The sequence below is a fragment of the Podarcis filfolensis genome, assembly GCF_964270895.1.
Source record: "Podarcis filfolensis genome assembly, chromosome: 15".
NCBI lineage: Eukaryota > Metazoa > Chordata > Lepidosauria > Squamata > Lacertidae > Podarcis > Podarcis filfolensis.
In genome coordinates, this window is record NC_139618.1 from 14,997,613 (window position 1) to 15,017,868 (window position 20,256).

At 42.7% G+C, this 20,256-nt stretch overlaps 2 protein-coding genes and 1 long non-coding RNA gene across 4 annotated transcripts; 2 read left to right on the forward strand and 1 right to left on the reverse strand.

Annotated features, from left to right (window-relative positions):
- Positions 1–1,146: 1,146 nt before the first annotated feature.
- MRPS17 (mitochondrial ribosomal protein S17) lies at positions 1,147–3,404 on the forward strand. The gene is made up of 3 exons (XM_083588217.1): positions 1,147–1,242; positions 2,651–2,791; positions 2,963–3,404. The coding sequence occupies exons 2-3, from the start codon at positions 2,669–2,671 to the stop codon at positions 3,251–3,253; spliced, it is 414 nt and encodes a 137-aa protein (XP_083444343.1). The 5' UTR covers positions 1,147–1,242; positions 2,651–2,668; the 3' UTR covers positions 3,254–3,404.
- Positions 2,798–9,296, reverse strand: LOC310750328. Of its 2 annotated transcripts, none has more exons than XR_014542052.1 (3): positions 9,163–9,296; positions 5,690–6,017; positions 2,798–2,964 (listed from the first exon to the last, which is right to left on the reverse strand). It is a non-coding gene; the product is annotated as an uncharacterized lncRNA (long non-coding RNA). The 2 variants fall into 2 exon arrangements; XR_014542053.1 differs by lacking the exon at positions 2,798–2,964 and adding an exon at positions 3,539–5,531 and having other exon boundaries at positions 5,654–6,017.
- Positions 5,892–18,278, forward strand: NIPSNAP2 (nipsnap homolog 2). Its single transcript, XM_083588200.1, has 10 exons — positions 5,892–6,022; positions 9,169–9,308; positions 9,421–9,466; positions 11,264–11,358; positions 12,755–12,825; positions 13,098–13,238; positions 13,886–13,917; positions 15,523–15,617; positions 16,163–16,246; positions 17,121–18,278. Exons 1-10 carry the CDS (start codon positions 5,919–5,921, stop codon positions 17,183–17,185), a joined length of 873 nt encoding a protein of 290 aa, XP_083444326.1. The 5' UTR covers positions 5,892–5,918; the 3' UTR covers positions 17,186–18,278.
- Positions 18,279–20,256: the final 1,978 nt, after the last annotated feature.

The following is a 20,256-nucleotide window of genomic DNA, read 5'->3' on the forward strand; positions in this document are numbered from 1 at the left end:
ATCACCTTGCCAACAAAGGTCCGTATAGTTAAGGCTATGGTTTTTCCAGTAGTGATGTACAGAAGTGAGAGCTGAACCATAAAGAAGGCTGATTGCCGTAGAATGGATGCTTTTGAATTATGGTGCTGGAGGAGACTCTTGAGAGTCCCATGGACTGCAAGAAGATCAAACCTCTCCATTCTGAAGGAAATCAGCCCCGAGTGCTCACTGGAAGGACAGATTGTGAAGCTGAGGCTTCAATACTGAGGCCACCTCATGATTTAGTAGAACACCCAGCAATGCCTGATGGGCAAGTGGGGGTGCAGGGGCACGAGGAGTTTTCCCCATGGAACCCCTCCCCATGGAACATCAGGGCACCCCAAATATCCTCTGATACGCTGGAGGATATTTTATTTATTTATTTTCAGATTTTAAAAGCACTTTGCAACACAAAACCACCAAAGGGGTGTACAGTATGATAAATCTGCATTTAAAAAATGCAGACAGGCCTTTGCAGTCATTTAATTTCTAACCTTTTAAGCAGCCAGTGAGTTTAATGTTGTGTTTTTAAGATGGTGGGAAAGTGAACAGGAAGGCAGCTATTTCCTTTCCTTTTTTTGCAGGTATGTACTGTTTTCCCTATCACTGCACCTCCAGCCGACAGAAATCTGGCATGTGCTTTTCCCCCAAATATGAAAACTCAGCGCCGGCAATGCTGCGTTTTTCGGATTTCTGCCTGTTGTGGAACTTTGAAAGGCAGGGGAATCCTGCCACGGCAGCCTTAAAACAGATGTGATATTTGTATAAACGTTTGTCATTTCTTCCAACACTTCCACCCTGGCACAACTTCTTTGCTGTAAAAAAACAACAACCCGCACAGAACAGACAGAAATCCAACATAAAGAGCCTATCCCTTTCCATTGTGAAGAATGACCATTTTAATTTTATTTTATTTCTGATGCTACTGTCAAATGAACTAATGCAACTCTAAGAAGAATAAAATATGCGGCTGATTAATAGAGACCGAACACAAGAAGCTACTAGCGTCAACCCTGCTTGGTCCTCGAACCATCAATCCTCTTGCTCCGCACGCCGGTGCTTTACCCGCTAAACCACGCAGGCAAATCCCAGAAGGGCCTCGGAGGCTACAGACACACACCACTCTCCCTTCCTAGATGGGCTATCGCGGAACTTCCGATACTGGCTCCGCCTTTTCCTTCTCTTGGCCCCGGCTCTCGTTTCCAGCCTGGAGACAGAGACCCAGTAAGAGTTTCCAACGGATTTATGCGGCGGAGGGCGCGGGGGTGGGGAGCTTTACTGTCTCTGCGGGGCAGAGACCTGGTTGGGGTACAAAGGCAGAGGTGGACGATCTAGTGGAGATTCACGTAGGGCTGCGGAGGGGAAAGGCCGCTTCTGCTCCTCTAAAACTCCCCTATAATTCTAGGAGGCAGGAGGGCTACTTATCTTCATCCAGTCCGCTTGCAACCCCCCTAATTTCCTCTCACCTTTTTTTCATCCTATGGTGGAAGCGTAAATTGCACCCCAAGTTTTCAGGGGCAACGTCACTTAATGGGGATATATTTGACAAGCAGCTGTGTGCCAATGCAGCTGTGTGCCATTGTCAGCTGCAATGCTTATTTGTTTATTGACTAGTAACTTTTAAAAAACAAAACAGTGGATGTAGTGTCAGGTTGTTCATCATTTTGTGGCATTACCTATTCTCCAGCAGTTTTCCAGGATCTCAGACATAGAGGGATTTTCTCATCCCTGTTTGTGAGATACTTTATCAAGGGCCGGGGAGTTCATGGCCCTCCAGGTCTGAAATCTAACAATAAATCTGTTAACAACATAAGAAGAACCTGCTGGATCAGACCAACGGGGGTGCGGGCAATCTAGTCCAGCATTCTGTTCTTACAGTGGCTCTGGGAAACGCACAAGCGGGATTCGAGCATAACAGCATTCTCCCCTCTTGTGGTTTCCAGCAACTGGTATTCAGAAGCATCACTGCCTCTGACAGTGGAAGCAGAGCACAGCCATCAAGATAAAGTACTGCAACACACCTTTCTCATGATTAAGATCTAGGCATCACACACTGGCAGTACCAGCTTTTCCACAGCAACAATTTTGTCCTGCTTTCTCAATTAGTATGTGGTGTTGATGTGCACTGGTCTTAAAGCATTTTTACTAGCATCTAGCATTAATACTTTGGGGAGCCTGGGTTTTCAAGACTAGCAAACCTGGGGTGTTCCTCTGCCTTTCTTATGGCTAGAATGTAAGGGGAAATGCTGTTTCTGAAGAAGGTTGTTTAAAGTGTTTTTAATATTACGTTTTTTAATTGCTGTGATCTGCCCTGGGACTTGCTGGTGAAGGGTAGGAAATAAGCCAAACAGATACATTTATTATTTGTTTCATTTGTTTATTTCATGAAATTTATTTACTGTTTGATTGTTTAAAAAAACTCCATCAGATAGGTTTCTAAAAAGCATAAAACAACAAAATTATTAGTAAAAACAATGAAAACATTCAGAAAATTTAAACCAGTAATGAACTAAAAACACATCAGCATTCTAAATATCTAGGTAGGCTTGTTATTATAAATAATAATAGGTGTGTTGGCTTGGCTGTACTTTGCCACTGGCTGTTAAAATGATACCTTGTTCTTGCTTCTCAGGGTGTTTGTAACTGAGCCATGTCTGCATTGCGTGGTGCTGTCCACGCAAAATGGATCATAGGGAAAGTCATTGGGACCAAGATGCGTAAAACAGCCAAAGTGAGAGTGACGCGGCTGGTGCTGGATCCTTACTTGCTAAAGGTAAACTTTCCTTTGAGGTTGAGTTACACCAGTATCATGGAGAACTTCAGTCAATGTTAGGGCTGAGCAGCTAAATTCTATCCCGGTTCAGTCTTGCCGGCACTCAGGTTTCTCTGAATCATTTGCCTACCACTGAATAATCCATGTGCTCTTTCCTCTCTTCTCCCACAGTTCTATAACAAGCGGAAAACATACTTTGCTCATGACCCCCAGCAGCAGTGCATTGAGGGAGACATCGTTCTCTTAAAAGCTTTGCCCGAACGGAGGAGCAAGCACGTGAAACACGAACTGGCTGAGATTGTGTACAAGGTTGGGAAAATCATTGATCCAGTGACGGGGAAGCCTTGTGCAGGCACTAGGCTACTGGAAAGTGTAACGGACTCAGAAAACCTGACCGATAGAGATACCAGTTACCTTAGTGAAAAGCTCCAAGAATTAACTGTTTCTTCTTCAGATAAATGATGGGGGTGAGGACAGGGTAGGCAGCATAATCTGAGACTTTCCATGTGCTTCTGTGGATGAGCTTGTATGTAACACAATGTTTATGTGTTCTTTCTGAAATTGTCATGATTCATAATAAACTTGAATTAACCTGCTCACAGGACAACAGAAACATTCAGTTTACTTTTAAAATCTTTCAAGTAGTGAGTGTAAGTTGGTCTGCTACAATATTTATAAGTGGCCTCTCTGCTTGATGGTATCCAAAAACAATACACAATGTTTAATACCTCACAGTGCAGCAAAGCAGTGAAATCCAATATTGGGGGACGGACGGACAGGTAAGCCCCACCCCACATCATTGATCACAAGATGTGACACACACCATTTGAATGGCAATGCCCATTAACTTTGGGGGGCCCAGCCCCCTCAAATATTTTATGGGGGGGCAAAGGGACCTTGGCCCCTAGGAGTTGGCTCCTATGGCACAGGGTAGATGGAGCCCAGCACCTTTCCAAACACTTCAGCTGGTATGAGACAACGTTTAGGATCAGGCACTACTGTGAGAATTGCCTCTGGGTGTAAGTTTCTGGGCACCATTAAAACAGTGGAAGACTGATCTGATCCATGGGAATAGTCCCCTGGGATAGGCGCAAGAATGAAAATGGTGCAAACACTAAGGTTACCAGATGTCCCCATTTCCCGGCGACAGTCCCCAGATTTACAAATCAGTCCCCATACAAAATCCATTGAAGTTGAAAAGTATCCCTGGATTCATTGAAAAAAATCTGGTAATCTTAGCAAACACTCTTCCATGTTCTTGCACAGCTCAGGTTCCTGTTAGTGGTGCTTGTACAGGCAAACATCCCAGAGGACTTTGCCCCTTCAAGGGAGGGAGAGGGCTCTTGTGCTCATGTTCTGCTTGCTTGTTTCCCATAGGCATCTCGTTGGCCACTGTGAGAACAGAATGCTGGACTAAATGTGCCAAGGGCCTCATTCAGCAGGCTATTTCTTATGTACTGGTTTCAAAACTGTACTGATATTTTTGGTTTCTTATAATACCAAAGCAATGTTGGGCACTTTCTGCTGGTAAAAATGATATATTATGCTCTGCTCTTCTATTAAATGTTCCCAACCCAGCACACTACATAATCATAAAACTATATAGGATAATCCTAATAATTATACTATAATTATACAACAATTGGGCTGCAAGTATTACAAAAACAACTGCCTGATCCTAAACATGCTTACTTTAATGTATTACTGAGCTCAATGGAATTTACTCCCTGGTAAAGACAGGCAATCCTATTGATCTCTGTGGAATTTACATCTCAGTAAGCCTGTTGACTATAATACAATATACTCCTAATAAAATTAATTTAATGGGAGTAATATTGCTTTTACAGGTTGTTTTTTATTTTTTAAAAATGTGGATTATCAGGGGGTCACCCAAAAAGAAAACTTGATTTCCCAAACCAATATTGTCCCAGTTTCAGAATTAGTTGCCAGCTGGCTATAATTTTTCTGGCCAGAGTTTCATTCACATGTATAGAACTTGGATGCAAAGCCGGTGGGGAAATGTTCATTGGTTTTTTTCCTGTTCCATGTATTAAAAAACAAATGGGTTCTTCTGGGAGGTGGGGAGGAAATCTATCAAAAATTAGATGTTTTAAAAATACTTTTTACTAAATTTATTACAGTGGAGAGTGCAGATTTACAAAGCAAGACTTTAATATGATACTTCTTTGTTGCAGCAGCTACCTGCAAATTTTGGAAGGGCCAAATAGGGGCCATTTTGACTTACTGTACTGTACTAGTTTAATAGTGTGGACTGCTGTGACTATGCTGATCGGGTGTTCGCACTAAGTGGCATCAGTATGATAATTGCCTTAATTGAAAAAAATTATGCAAACATTGTGCATGGCTGGAGAAAAACACAAAAGATGCATTTAAAGCTGGCTGGGCATTTTATTACATCTACAAACAAATCTGACATCAGAAGGATATCCACTTTCCAAATTTATGGATTATGCAGACTTTTGTTCTAGACCAGAATGTCTTCTTTAGCCCTTCCTCAGGCTGAGGGTTTTGTGCAAATGGTATACAAGTGCCACTTCCTTAATCTGCAATGGTTTTCATGTTTTGCACTGGATTTGAAAAATAATTACATTTAAAAAATGCTTTCTTTTGGTGGGGGTGAGCGCCCTCTACACAACCACAGGAGCCCTCTGTAGGCCTAGTCTGTGGTGCCCTTTGTGAACAAAAAATGCACTCTGCCCATGTTCAGAAGGGGCTTTTTCTCAGGTCTATTAGAACAATTTAAATAATAGGCTCTAAGAGGAGCAAGGTGGCACTTTAGGATCCACGTAGGGCAGCCCCCCTCGAGGGGAACTAAACTGTTTATTTTTCAATCCCTCACACTGTGTTCAACCCCCCAGCAAGGTTCTGGGGTTGCACCTTGGCTAGAGTCGCCTCAGCTTAATGGCGCTGCGCCTTTGAGACCTTCGTCGAAGAAATGTGCGGCGTTGGGCGGGGGAGAGAGAGAAACCTTTCCGTGTCCCCCTCCTCAACTCCGTCCTTCACGGTGAGGGGGGGAAGGCTCCCTCTAGTGGCTAGTGGGGGGCACTGCGCCCCCATTTCCCCTTCCTTTTCCCCCGCGCCGTCCCCTCAGGTTGAGGTGGTCAAGATGGCGGCCGGGGCGCTGCTGCTGCTGCGGCGGGGGAGCGGCGGCCGCCTCCGCCTCAGCGCCTTCCCAGCTCAAGGGGGCCGTTCCCGCCTTTTTTTCCTCAGGTGAGGGGGAAGCTGCCGGGGAGGGAGGGGTGAAAAGTGGCGGGAAGGTCGAGCGACGGGTGGGGGGGAGAGGAGAGCCTTTTCTTTTTGGCGCGCGCTCTTTCCTCCCCCTCCTCGCGGCTCAAGGTCACGGGCTGGTCAGGTGGTTTATTGCTTCCTCCCCCAACAGCGCTTCAGAGTAATCAATTGTGGGAATGGGGGGGGGGGGTCTCATCGTCTCTTGTCTTCCCCGCTCATATTATTCAATAAACAGCGTCTTTTACACACACATATATATATATTGTGTGTGTCCGCCTCCACATATTTTACGGTGTGTTCTTTCTACCTCGGAGCCCCCACCTATTATTAACTCTTGTCCCCACCCCATTGTAGGGGGTCACCCCATTAATCTCTTGGCTAATCCTCCACACACTCCCATCTAAATTATGGGGGACGGAGAGACCCCCCACACCTCTTTTCCTTTCTCACATTGTATTATTACTGTTGTTGTATGACATCTTGTATGATCGTTGTTATTTATTAAATTTATTAGCTGCTTTTTTGCCACGGCAGCACAAACGGACTTGTAATATTTTAAGCATATGGGGGAAAATAAAAATAAAGACAATTCTGTTTTTTTAAGATGGATTAAATCATCCCACCCATGCAAAAAGGCCTCAGGTAATTAATTAAAAGCCAAAGGTTTCATGAGAAAATGTTTTTGCCTGGAGACTAAATATATTGTTGGTTATTGGTCCTATGAAGTTATTTTTGGGACTGAAATAATGCCAATTGAAATAATAATAACAACAACAATGGTAGCTTTATTTATTCAGTGGGGTTTTTTTCACTTTCCTTTGGGTCCTAAGCAATAATGATAATGAGCCACCCTGGGTTCTTTCAGGAGGAAGGGTGAGATATGAGTGGATTGATTTTTTTTAAGGACCCCAACCAAATTTACTTATGTGGCCTGGGAACTTGCTTCAAGGGATGGTGGTAAAAATCACTATAATTGATAAAATAAGCAAATGCAATTAAAGATTCTAAAAAATGCCTTCTGTGTTCTGGATAAATGTTAACAGGAACACTTCCTATGTTTCTAAACCTTTCTGAGGTTGTTGTTTTTAACAATCAAGTTGAATATATATAAATGTTATTAAATAAATAACTATGCTGATAATGATACCTGCTATTTATTCTAGTGTCCCATTTACCAGGAGGGAAGAGCTGTATATTCCTCTCAGCTGCCTTCCTATCTTAATTCAAAAGAAATAGAGTTTTTAATTGGAGGTGGAGAGATATCTGCCACTTCATGAGCTCTTGCAATTGAGTCAGATAGATTTAAATACTCATGTATTATAACAAATGATTGCTTATTGATTTTGTTGCCTATAACTGATGCATGCTGTTCCAACCAATCTGTAAAGCTGTATCATGACATGGTCAAGACAGCAACCTAAACTAAATTGAAAAATGCTTTAGGTTTCTAGAAGCAAATGTTGTTTAGGGTTGAAAAATTAATTATTCTCCAATATCAACTTTTTCAGTTGCCTAGGATTTTCCCACCCCTTGGGAAGAGTTCTGCTAGCGTGTGAATAAGGATGTGGTTTTGCTTAACACTTTTACTTTCGGCAAACTCTGTAACCATCACATAATCCTCCCTGACTTTCATGGAAGATAAGGATACATGCACTCCAGGACACAAATGGTGGGAAATTAGATATACTGTCTTCCTCAAGATAACAAGTAGTGTAGTTTGGAGGTTTGTGGGTTTGATTTCAGTTTCATCTTTGATTTTCAGTTGTGTCACACAGTACAATTTTGTTACTGCAAATATTTGGGTATTATAAGTATGCTTGAAAGCTTTAACTAATCCTCTCCCCAGTAAATCAGTAGACAAGCAAAAACTCCTGAACAACAGCTGTTACTGCTCTCTGGTTTCTGCCCCAGACTTAATTAAAATGAAGCTTTTGAGATTACTTTTACTTCCAGTTTATACTGGTATATCATAGCTCCACACAATGGAAAAACTCTAATTTCATTTTCCAGAGAAGTAACTATCTTAGCCTGTTACACAAAATAGATCTGTAGTACCTTAAAGTCTGACAAACTTTTATTATGGTATAAGCTTTCATGAACTAGAGCTCACTTACATGTATCAGCCTGGATAGTTCAGTTGGTTAGAGCATGGTGCTGCTAATGCCAAGGTTGCAGGTTTGATCCGCATATGTTCCTACATTGCAGGGGGGTTGGACTAGATAACTCTTTCAACTTTACAATTTTATGATTCTGACATGTATGGGGTGTGGTGGCAGAAGAACTGGACAATGGTGCTCAATATATGGGTAGAAGCAGTCCTTGTACTCAAATAGGTACCGCTGTGGCGGGAAGGTAAACGGCATTTCCATGTGCTCTGGTTTCCGTCATGGTGTTCCATTGTGCCAGAAGCGGTTTAGTCATGCTGGCCACATGTCTGTGGACAAACACTGGCTCCCTTGGCCTGAAAGTGAGATGAGCGCCGCAATCCCATAGTCGCCTTTGACTGGACTTAACCGTCCAGGGGTCTTTTACCTTTACCTTTTAGTACTCAAATAACTGGTTGAATGATTTGATTAAAAATATTTTGATTGACTAAAAAGATGCCACCAGATTAATTGGTTGGCAAATTTAAAAGTAGCTAATAATACAAGTTCTTGTATAAGCAAATGGCCTTGGCAAGATGAGGCCTCCCTGGTTGTCTATGAGAGAAGCGGGGAGGCAAGCAACAACTATTAAAAAATGCTGTCTTTGTTTTCTTTATGACTACTTTGTCATATATACATTTTTAATATTTTGGCTGAAGTCCAATGCATATTAACTTTGGGGTAAGTCCTGCTGAACATAATGGGACTTCATTCTGATTAAACTTTCATAAGATTGGTCTGCTGATCTACTGATGAGTCAGCTCAAACTCCTATGATTAGTAAACTAAGATTAATGTAGTCAGGTTGAATTAAAGGTAAGTGAATCTTGTGTATTCCAGAGATAATGTGAAAAACACCTTCCAGTAGCTGGGAGGCTAATCAGGAATCTGCTCTTTGCTGCACTACTTCTCAGTCATGATAAAAATGAATCAGGAATGAAGCTTACACAAGTTCTAGAACAATGTTTGTCTTGCTCACTTGCAGGGGCCTTGTGTCGTCAAACAGCCGATCCGCAGAAGACAGCTGGTTAAAATCACTTTTTGTCCGCAAAGTTGATCCCAGGAAAGATGCTCACTCCAACCTCTTAGCCAAACGGGAGACCAGCAGTCTTTATAAAATACAGTGTGAGCTGCTGTTTTTTATATTTCTCCCTTGTCTTCTTTATATTTCTTTTTATATTTCTCCCTTGTCTTCTTTTTTTCTTTCAGCATTTAATGATGACTTTTTCTGTTTCAGTTCACAATGTCAAACCAGAATGCCTAGAATCCTACAACAAGCTTTGGTAAGTCTGAATGCTATGCTGGAACATTTGGGGGGTTAAAATCTGGAGCCTTGTTAGTTACTAAACTCATACAAACTTACCTCAGTATACAGTTCACTGGATTCAGTGAGAATTACTTCTGAGTAAACTTGCATAGGATTAGGAAGGGGCAGAGGAATCCTAACTGGGCTGGGGAAGTGGTGAATCTGGCACCATATCCCTTGCCCTGCTGCTAAGCCTATCTTGTTATGGTAGCTTTCATCTTGATTGCAGTACTTAAAAGCTCTCTTTAAGCTCATTGATGGCAACTACCCAGCAGCACACAGGTCATTGCCACCCTGGCAGTTTTTTTGGTGCTGTGGTTAGGAGAAGAGAGAACACAGCGGTGGTGGGTGGGGTCTTCCAAGTCTCAGTAGAGACACTGGCAGTCCCTCACTTCCTTTATATACCATACCTTATGCAAATGAGAGAAAAGTCTGCCTCTTCACCAGGTATATGCTAGACTATTCAAGGGAGACTGAAGAGTTAGCATAAGGCTACCAGATTTTTCTCAATGAATCCGGGGATACTTTTCAACTTCCTATTAAATAGATGGATTTTGTCAGGGAACTGATTTGTAAATCCGGGGACTGTCCCCAGGAAACGGGGACATCTGATAACCTTAAGTTAGCATCCACAACAGAAAAGGGCTGGCTGGTGAGCCAACCAACATTTGTGCATCTCTTGGGTTTGTTGTTAATTTCTGTACCACAAATGTATGCAATATAAATTTAAGAAGGATATTCACCAGCTGGAACGGGTGCAGAGGAGGGTGACTGATATGATAAAGTGTCTGGAAACCAAACATTATGAGAAGCGTTGTGTATGTTTAGTCTGGAGGTTAGAAGGCTGAGAGGTGAAATGATGGTCATCCTCAAATATCTGAAGGGCTGTCACATGGAAGATGGAGCAAGGTTGTTTTCTGCTGCTGCAGAGGGTAGGGTCTGTACCGATGGATTCGAAAGACAAGAAAATGACTAAACATTAGGAAGAACTTCCTGGCAGTAAGAGCTGTTCGCAGTGTTAGAAACTCAGATATTTAAGCTAGGCACAAAATGGCTCATTAAATCAGGATTGCAGTATCAAAACAGAATGCCTAGTTCCCTTTTTGGGGGCAGACAGCTCTGATTGTGCAGATAAAATACAATGGATAGAATTCTACAGAATGTGTTGCTAGTGTGTGAAAACAGTCAAGACTGAAAGATCCATAGGCATGCATTTCCAGATGGTCCTTGGTTGCAAATGGCCGATAGCCAGGTGCAAAATGCACCTCATGCCTGGCAGATTTCGAACACTGGCTGTTTGACAATGGAACAGACTACCTTGGAAGGTGGTGGACTCTCCTTCATTGGAGGTTTTTAAACAGGGTGGATGGCAATCTGTCAGGGATTCTTTAGCTGTTATTGCTGTGTTTCAAGGGGTTGGACTAGATGACACTTGGGTAACTCATAACATAGGAAACACATGGGAATGTTATTGATTTGATAAAAACATTTTTATCAGCTAAAAATTGTTCCCAGAGCAGCTTATGAATGTCAGTGATAAGACTGTCCTTGCCCTCAGGCTTAAATCTGAAAGACATGACACAAAAAGAAAAGGAATTGGGAGGAGGAAAAAGCAAATTCAGACTGGAATGGATAGATTTCAAGTAGATGGAAAAGTTGTTGGTGTTCCATTGGAGCCGATCAAGAGGCCTGCAACCCCATCTCTTTTCTCTCCTTCAGCTTGATGGAATGGTTATTGTAATTATGTTCCATTTTGCTTCTGCTTTTTTTAAAGTCAAGAGGTGCTGCCAAAGATCCACGAAGGGAAGGAATATCCATGTACACTGGTGGGGACGTGGAACACGTGGTACGGAGAGCAAGATCAGGCTGGTAGGAGATAAGACGTACAACAGAATGCACAACTGCGCTAATGATGTGTGCTTGTGATAGGGGCCCTCTTCCAGCCAGGATGGGAACCTGCAGGATATGGGGCAAGGTCTGGGGACAGTGGACAACCAACACCAGCAGAGAACCTCTAACAAGCCCAGGAAGATTCCCAGAGAAAATGGACATTTTCTCCATCAAAACTCAGCCTCAACAGAATCCTTATGTCCCCAATGTAACCTTGCCTGAATGTTCTTCAGGCAAGGTTGCAGGGAATGTAAAGGTGCTGCTCTGGCACAGGCCCAGGCACTGCAGAACCATCAAATGGTATATTCAGCTCCTGTGAATATACACCCTTGCATAGCTGGCAGGCTGGTTCAGACACATTCAGAGTTGCTACTCCCATGTTTGGACGTGCCACTCCCAAGTGTAGACACTCCCCATCTTAGACGGGTCTTCTTGCAGTTCTTTCAGGGGACTGGCCAATTTCATGGTCCACACGACCTTCTTGGCAGATGATGCTGGCTCAAATTCTGTATCAGAAAGGCCTGAGTGACTGGGTGACAGTTTGCAGCCTTCCTCTGACTGGTAAAATCTTTGGAAGTGGGCTTGTGGTAGAGCTATGGTTCTTTCTTTTCTTTTTTCTTTTTACAAACTTTATTTACTACTTACTCAACAGAAAGCCTCTAGGTGGTTTACAGCCACTCTTTGCTGCCCGCCCCCACCCAAACACACACATTCATTTCAGTGGGGCTTGTGTAGGATATCTTCCCCAGGGCATTGTCCCATTTATCTTTTTTGTGTGGCCTCTGACTTCTGCTGGTGGAGAAAGAAAATTATACAGTGGTACCTCGGCTTAAGAACTTAATTCGTTCTGGAGGTCCGTTCTTAACCTGAAACTGTTCTTAACCTGAAGCACCACTTTAGCTAATGGGGCTTGCTGCGCCACCGCCACACGATTTCTGTTCTCATCCTGAAGCAAAGTTCTTAACCCGAGGTACTATTTCTGGAGCCTGTAGCGGAGCCAGTAACCTGAAGCATATGTAACCTGAATCGTCTGTAACCCGAGGTACCACTGTATAGGCTTAAGGAAGGACAGTGACCAGTGAATAAATCCTGGAGAGCCGCAACCAGTCAGTATAAACAGTACTGAGCTAGATGGATGAACAATCTGATTCAGCATAAGGCATGTTCCTAGGCACTGAGAGAAAGTGAGAGGGCTAACCGCTCTCATGGTGTGCTGGGAAAAGGGTGCTGGTGGCCACCAGGATTGGAAAGAAAGAGCTAGGTGAAATGACATTGGGATACAAGATTTGGCCAGGAAGAAGCTGACGTTTGAGGAGTCTGTTTTGAATTTCCAGTAGGGAAGGGAGACTCTTAAATATGCCACTTTTCATTTCAGTTCATCTGTGGCGGTATGAGGGAGGCTATCCAGCTCTTACAGAGGTCATGAGTAAGCTTCGACATGATAAGGTAAGTACTAGCATAAAAGATTGGACTTCATCAGCCTGACCCTTAAAAGTCACTTTGCCTCTCAAATTTAACAGTTTATTGCAAAAAAACCCTCCATTGTCAAGGTCTCCCATAGTTTGTGTATCAAACCAGGATACACTCTTTACATTTTGTGTCCTCCTAGTATTAAGCTCTTAATATCCGGACAGATGAAGCATAAACTAGATAATTTAAAAAAATAAATGCATGTGATCTTGCCTTGTCATTGTAAGGATTTTTCATTTTATTTTTAGGGGTTTGGGGAGTTTCGCAAAGAGAGGGGAAACATGCTTCTCTCCCGCAAGAATCAGCTGCTGTTGGAGTTCAGTTTTTGGAATGAGCCTGTTCCGAGGACAGGGCCTAATATCTACGAACTGAGGTCTTATCAACTCCGTGTGAGTGTCTTTATGTATTCATAGAATAGTCATTCCCTCCCTCCCTCCCTCCCTCCCTCCCTCTCTCTGTGTGTGTCCTTGCGTTCATGAGACCTTTAAGAGCGAGACTGCATTCACTCTTTGTCAGGCTAGCCTTTAAATTTGTTATGAGAATCCATCTGGTAGACAAGTTAGCAGGTTGATTCCTGCCCGAAAAGGATAACAGAGAGCACATTGCCACTCTTTTTCATTGATTTTCCTTTTTTCTCTTAGAAGTTCTGCCTTTTGAACAGTAAAGGTTGCATTTGCTAACAGTGCAATCCTATATGTTTTTACTGAGAAGCAAGCTTATTGTGTATTTATCAAATATATTCAGTGTATATATCATATTTCTGACAGAAATGCTCCCTATCAATGTCAACAGGCACTGGAAATGAAAATTGGGACATTGAAAAAAGTATTTGAGGAATTCTGGTCTTAAAGTAATTACGTACCGTAATTGCCCCGTGTCTTTTGGGTTGAGTCTTTTTTGTTACTGATTAGAATCCAAAAACCTTTCTGGAGGCAGGAGAGAAAGCCCACATCTACTTCCCAATTGCAACGGGGGAGGGAATGGAGGGTATCATTCTCTTAGAGTCACCTGCTCTGTATTTCTTTTATCCCCCCAGCCTGGAACAATGATTGAATGGGGCAACTACTGGTAAGTGTCCCTTGCTATGCTGGGCTCCCCTCAATTCCAAATACCATTTTGAGACATGGACAGAGCTGCCCATTTGTCAATCACTTGGACTTGCCATGTGCGTTGATTACAGATGAAAGTGTGCTCTGGATTCTTTTCTTTCTTCCTTTGCAGTAGCAGTTTGGATTCAAGCCACATCTGCAAAGGAAGATATTTCCTTTGCAGCTCAGCTTGAATTCAAGGTGTTACCTGCAGAAGAGGAAATTGTGGCAGAGCAGAGGACAGGGTGGAGTGGGGTGGAAGAGGTGAGGCTGCAGGCCAGATAAAAAGGTACACTAGCTAGGCACAGAATCTGGTTGGTTTTTTAAGTTTTTCAAATCACTGGGGATGAGGGGTTCATGATGTCACAGCAGCCATCCAGTTGGCACGGTGCGCAGCTGACTTCTTCTGAAAACCTGCAAAGCTCATTTTTCCTGGAGCTGGACCCTGGAAAGGAACAGGCAGTAGGGACTGTTGTTGTAAATACCATACCCAGTCAAAGGACTTTTTCATAGTAGATGGGCACTGGAATTCCTGTTTAGGGTCACGTCCTCCTGTTCAGCGATCTTGCCTGTTGTTTGATTAACTGTGTTTGCTGACACATACGGACAGTGAACACCCAGGAGGCAGAGAACACCCTATGCATGGGAAAATAAAATTTCAGAGTTGCACTCTGGAGAAACAAAACAGGACTCCACATTTTCAGGAATAAATGGTGGGGTGGGCAGAGGATATGCCTCCCAATGAGCATGACTGATAATATAATCTCTGCTAAGTTCCTTTCAGACAGTGGTGACTATTAGTCAAGTTTTAATTGCCATCTAATGGAGAATTCACCAGAAATTTTGACTGATGATAATTAATTGAGTCTGCATCTGCTGAGAGAGAGCAAGTTGCAACAAGCCTGCTGGAAACATAAAGCATAACAGTGTCTGACTCCCCATCTCTGGAAACAGAAGAAGTGGCCATTGGCCACATCTGTCTCTACCCTTAGGTGAAATGCACAGGACCATTGATAGGTGGGAAACAGTAATAAAGAGAAACTAATCAGTCTTTTATGTTGGCAAAGGTGGAAGGTAGTGCCTGATACTTCCACAGCACCTAAAGGGTCTCATTTAAATGCCTGCCTATGTCTCAGATTTTGTCTTTAAGATTATCACCAGATGCAGACACATGGCACTACCATCATAATTTCTTTCTGTTACTTTGTTTACAATCTAGCCTGATAAAGAGTTTTAGGGAAACTGAAAAGCTTGTGATATTTTTTGTAATATTATTATTGGCCTGAACTTTGAATGTCCTTTTCGCATTTTCCCTGTGGGCCAACGTGGGCTATCTTTACTCTTTGTGTGAAGTTATATCAGATGCTGTAATATTAAGAATTCATGCAGGCTTCTAGCCCTCTGAAATATTTCTCTAGCTCTGAATACCAAGGGGGTTATGTTATTATAATGTTGTGCACTGATGGAATTAGTAGATCCTTGCTGCATTCTTTCTAGTACTGTTCCATATGATAGTTACCTTTGTAATTGTCTCAGCCCCAGCACTCATGTCTTGTTTGTAATACATATATATTCTATCTTCCAGGGCTCGTGCCATTGGTTTCCGGCAGGATGACAAAGAAGCTGTTGGTGGCTTTTTCTCACAGATTGGGCAGCTTTACATGGTTCATCACCTTTGGGGTAGGTCGTCCTGGACCTGAGAAATCTGGGGAAGGACTGTAGCTCTGTGGCAGAGCACCTGTTTTGTATGCAAAAGGTCTCAGGTTCAGTTCCTGGCAACTCCAGGTAGGGAACATGAAATCCCCCTGCCTAGACCCTGGACAATATTATATCCCAGTGTTGAAAATATTAAGCATAGGTGGACCACTGATCTAACTTGGATTAAGATAGCTTCCTATCTCCCTTTTATAATAATAATAATTTATTATTTATACCCCGCCCATCTGGCTGGGTCCCCCCAGCCACTCTCAATCTGCTCTCCCTTCCAACAGGACAAGCAGTTGTGTGAAACTGATATGACCCTTCCCTCCTCATAGCAGTACAGTTTCCAAGGCTCCTTAGAGCAGGGTGGATAGAGCCATGGCAGTAAATAACAGTTTAGGGTTTTAATGAGGTTTCCCCTCTGGTGCTTTGTTTATGGTATGTTGCTGTATTTGAGAGAAAGGTGCTGATGGACATCAAGACACTGATAGTTCCAAATTATTCCCCCCCCCCAACACTTCCAGCGTACAAAGATCTCCAGACAAGAGAAGATATCAGGAACGCCGCATGGCACAAGCCTGGTTGGGATGAGCTGGTATACTATACAGGTAACACGGGGGTGGTGATCCTCAGGCCTAAGGACCAAACACAGTCCTCAGAACTCTCCCCAGGCCACACTCCTTCCTAGTCACACATCTCACCAGTCCTACTACCTTGGAGTGTTTTTGCCTGGCTGGAATGTGGTCTTGACACTTGATTGCCTGAACAGAGGGTGAAGAGGGGCATGTATATGTAGAAAATTGCCTTCTTCTTCTTTGGCAATCACTTGTAGCCGAGTAAGATTGTCTTCCATAAAAATGGTTCTAAAAATGAATCCGTAAGCGACTGTGGAGGCCAATTCTGGATCCACACGTCCTTCCACAGTGGGGACATTGGTTTCCGGGCGGGAATTGATCATGGTGTGGATTTGCCAAGTGTGCCTTCCTCTTAGCACATTTCTCCCTTACGTCCCGAGTTTGAATGTCTTCAAAGCCCATGACACCTTTGGTAAAGGCTGTTCTCCAACTGTAAATGTATATGTAGAAAGTTGCCTTCTATACAAAGATTAAACTTATATTCATTGCTGTGCCCACTTTGGGCTTTGGGCCCAACCACCATAAGCATATAGCCCCCAGAAAATTGCCAAGTTGGAAATGGAACCCTTTGCTTGAAAAAGTATCAACACCTTTCAACAGTTTAGTACCTGTGTGGCAGTGGCAGTTACCCAAAAACCTGCTAATGTGAGAGATTTGTCTTTCCTCTCCTAGGTTAAGATGGCCCCATTGAGCTTCCCTTTCTCTGGGGTCCCCCAAATCCTAGAACCGGTCCTGCTTCCTAGTCTAATGCTTTGATGGCTACAAAATCCCCCCATGTTTCATTTGTAATATCTTGCATTAGCATTTTTTTTTTAAAGTGCTAACACAATTTCTTTCTCCTTTCCAGTGCCCCTTATTCAGGAAATGGAATCCAGAATTATGATACCATTGCAGATTTCTCCCCTTCAGTAAAGCCACTGATTGATCGGTGCAGATTTACATTGACAAGCATTTGTCTTTTAGTTAATTTGATATGTGTGTATGACAATGGAAACTCTGACTTCTAAAAGTACTGTATGCTGGGGCTTTATGAATGTGACCTCATTTCTTCAGATCCTGCAGGAGCACTTGGGATTGTGTTGGGGAGAGGCTTGGGAGTCATCATAAGTCTTACTGTTCAACCATCTAGTCTGGCTCTCTGTGAAACAGCCTTTTTCAAACACAGCCATGCATTCAGAGAGCTGGCAGGCCCTGTTGGAAACGCACAAGCTTCAGTGGTAGTTGCACGAGCTTTAAACCCTTGAACGATGCAGTATTTAATTATGGGGAGATTTGTCACATGCACTCCTATCCATTCTTTCATAATCATTATGGCATGTCAAGCTCACAAGGCCTTCCTCTGGTGCCACAAACAGTTGCTAGAGAAAGCAGCCCTTTGTTTTGGCCTAGCCAAACTTATCTTAGCAATCAGCTAAGCCAGTATTTGCAAACTTGCAGCTGTTTTGGACTACAGATCCCATCAGCCCCAGTAAACACATGCTGGCTGAGGCTGATGGCAGTTGTAGTCCAGAACAGCTGGGAGGGCATCTGGTTGGTGAAGGGTTATAAATGGCGTTGGGATGAGCTCTAAAGAAGAGTTAGTGTCATGAACATTTGTTAAGCACTCCAGGATTATGCAGTGAAACAGAATGTGAGGATTTTATTATTGTTATTTAATAAGCATTCATGATTTCCTCCATTTGTGTGGTTTAACTAACATAACTGCAGAAAGTAATTCTGAAAAGATGCATCAAGATGAGGCACATTAAATCACTTAGGACTGGCACAAATCACTTCATTTCCCATGCCCAATTCTCTGTTTTTGATTAAACTTTAAAATAGAGGGATTTGTATGTGTGTGTGTGTCTGTAACATTGTGAACATCCTGTATGTTGAAGCAATTATTCTGTTAGTTAACAAATCAGTGCAATACACTGTATGTCCGATTACCTAAGAAACATCCACTTTATACATTTCAGTGAGTTTTCTGGCAGAATGTGTCAATAAAATCCTATTGATTTTCGCATGTTTTGGGGAGTTTTTGGACTTGTTTCAATAATGATGAATTCTGAGTTTCTGCTGAGATGGCCTGCATGGCCACAAAGTCTAATGGGATTTTAAGGCTGCAGTCCTGTTTACCTTTACCTGGAAGAAAGTCCCATTTAAGCAGATGAGCGTGCAGCAATTATGAAAAAGGTGAATTCTGTTGCTAGGAATTCATTAGCCAAGAGATAAATAAGACTGCCAGTATCATGATGTCATACAAATCTGTGATGAGACCACAGTTTAAATACTGTGTACAGTTCTGGTTACCTCACCTCAAAAATAATACTTTAAGAGAGAACTTGAAAAATCCATGGGGGATAAGGCTACCAATGGTTACTAGCCATTATGGCTGTGTTCTATCTCCAATGTATCACTAATAGGAAGAGTGCTGCCATTTCACTCAGATTGTGTTTGCAGGCTTCCCTTTCCCTGCCTATTGAGATCAAGCAGGTATGGATCTGAATTTTCCTTGATTTCCTTTATTTATCTTTATAAACCACTTTTAGGGTTTTTGTTTTTACAATTATGTGGTGTATGAAGTTTATGAAAAAAATAAATAAGCCTTCTCATTGGCCACTGAGAGTAGGGTGCTAGACTAATGGAATTTTGCCCTGATCCAGCAGGGCTCTTCTTACATTCTTAATTTACTTCTTCAGAGTTGGCATGTATAGGATTGCACAGTAAAGTTTCCAGTTAAGTGGGAATCTTCCAGTGCAAATTAAGACTCATTCGCTGCTCACACACAGGAAGTTGAAGTTCCATGCTACTGTCCATATTTGCCTTTATGGATCCAGTTTGTTCAGATCCAAATTTGACTGTCTTGATGGGCCTGGGGCAGCATTGACTAATCAGCCAGCTCCATAGTGTCAGATAGCAAACGAAAGGAATTTTCCTAAACTTTTCTATTCTCTTCCCTGCCCTTCCCAAAAATGGGATCTTCACTGTATTTTTTTTCCTAATTGACCAGTTTGTCTCAACAAAATAAAGACTGCTTTGAAGTTTGTATTTCTTGAAAGCCAGGTCTGTAAATACATTTTTCCTGGGAATTTTCCACCTTCAAATAAGGCTTTGAGTTGCCTCATCTGAGGAAGCAACCCCCATTCATGTGCAACACCTCTGAAATGTGTCCCAAGCACATTTTGCACTGACCCTGATGGTCCTGTGTTTGCTTGTTCTATTTGTCAATTGTGGAATTTTCCCATGTGACCCCCGTGAACTTTCAAGTCTCCCTCTTCCTGAGGGATAACTTCATTATCAGATCAGATATATAACGATGGTTCAGATAAACTAACTTCACAGATTTCTCACAGACCTTTTGCAGCCTTGTTTTCACATTTGCTGTTGGGAAAATGGAGTCATAGGTGTCCTAAGAGGCATTTCAGTGGAGGCCTTGCAGGCTGTGTAGATGAAGACTGACCATTCTCCCACAGTGAAAATTCACTTGGTGCCATCTTCTATCTTGCAAAACCCGCCTCAAAGGCCTGAGTGTCTTGGTTTACCCTAGATTCTCATCCTCAACCCTAACCAAGCCTTAAGTATGTGTAATGTTTGGTGGAGTGACCTTCCATTTGCCAGCAACTCAATAGTCACTTCAGGCACTACATCTCAGCAGTACTTGCCAGTGTCTCATCCACATCCCTCATCTTTCTCTGTTGTCCATCTTGGACTGTAAGCAACTTCATGAGGAGGATGAACCGAGAAAACAAATAAGCTTCCTTAATATGTCACCAGGATGTGTGTTTGTCCATGCACACAAAATTAAATTTCCCTCTGCAAAAGAGCAGCCATGGCTGGCATCCTCACCCCATTTACCTTGGAGAAAGCCCCACTGAATTGAGGTGAGGAGTTCCTTCTGAATAGGAGAGCAAGGCCAGCAATTTTAGGGGGCCCATGGGCCTATTTGAAATTTTTAGCAAATATCATGGGTACCATCATAAAATGGCTGGCATGGGGCACGG

Coding starts and splice junctions, on each gene's coding strand:
- MRPS17 (XM_083588217.1), top strand. CDS start 2,669: ATGTCTGCATTGCGTGGTGCTGTCCACGCAAAATGGATCATAGGGAAA. Junction 2,792..2,962: donor TGGATCCTTACTTGCTAAAG/GTAAACTTTCCT, acceptor CTTCTCCCACAG/TTCTATAACAAGCGGAAAAC.
- NIPSNAP2 (XM_083588200.1), top strand. CDS start 5,919: ATGGCGGCCGGGGCGCTGCTGCTGCTGCGGCGGGGGAGCGGCGGCCGC. Junction 13,918..15,522: donor ATTGAATGGGGCAACTACTG/GTAAGTGTCCCT, acceptor TCTATCTTCCAG/GGCTCGTGCCATTGGTTTCC. Junction 16,247..17,120: donor TGAGCTGGTATACTATACAG/GTAACACGGGGG, acceptor TCTCCTTTCCAG/TGCCCCTTATTCAGGAAATG.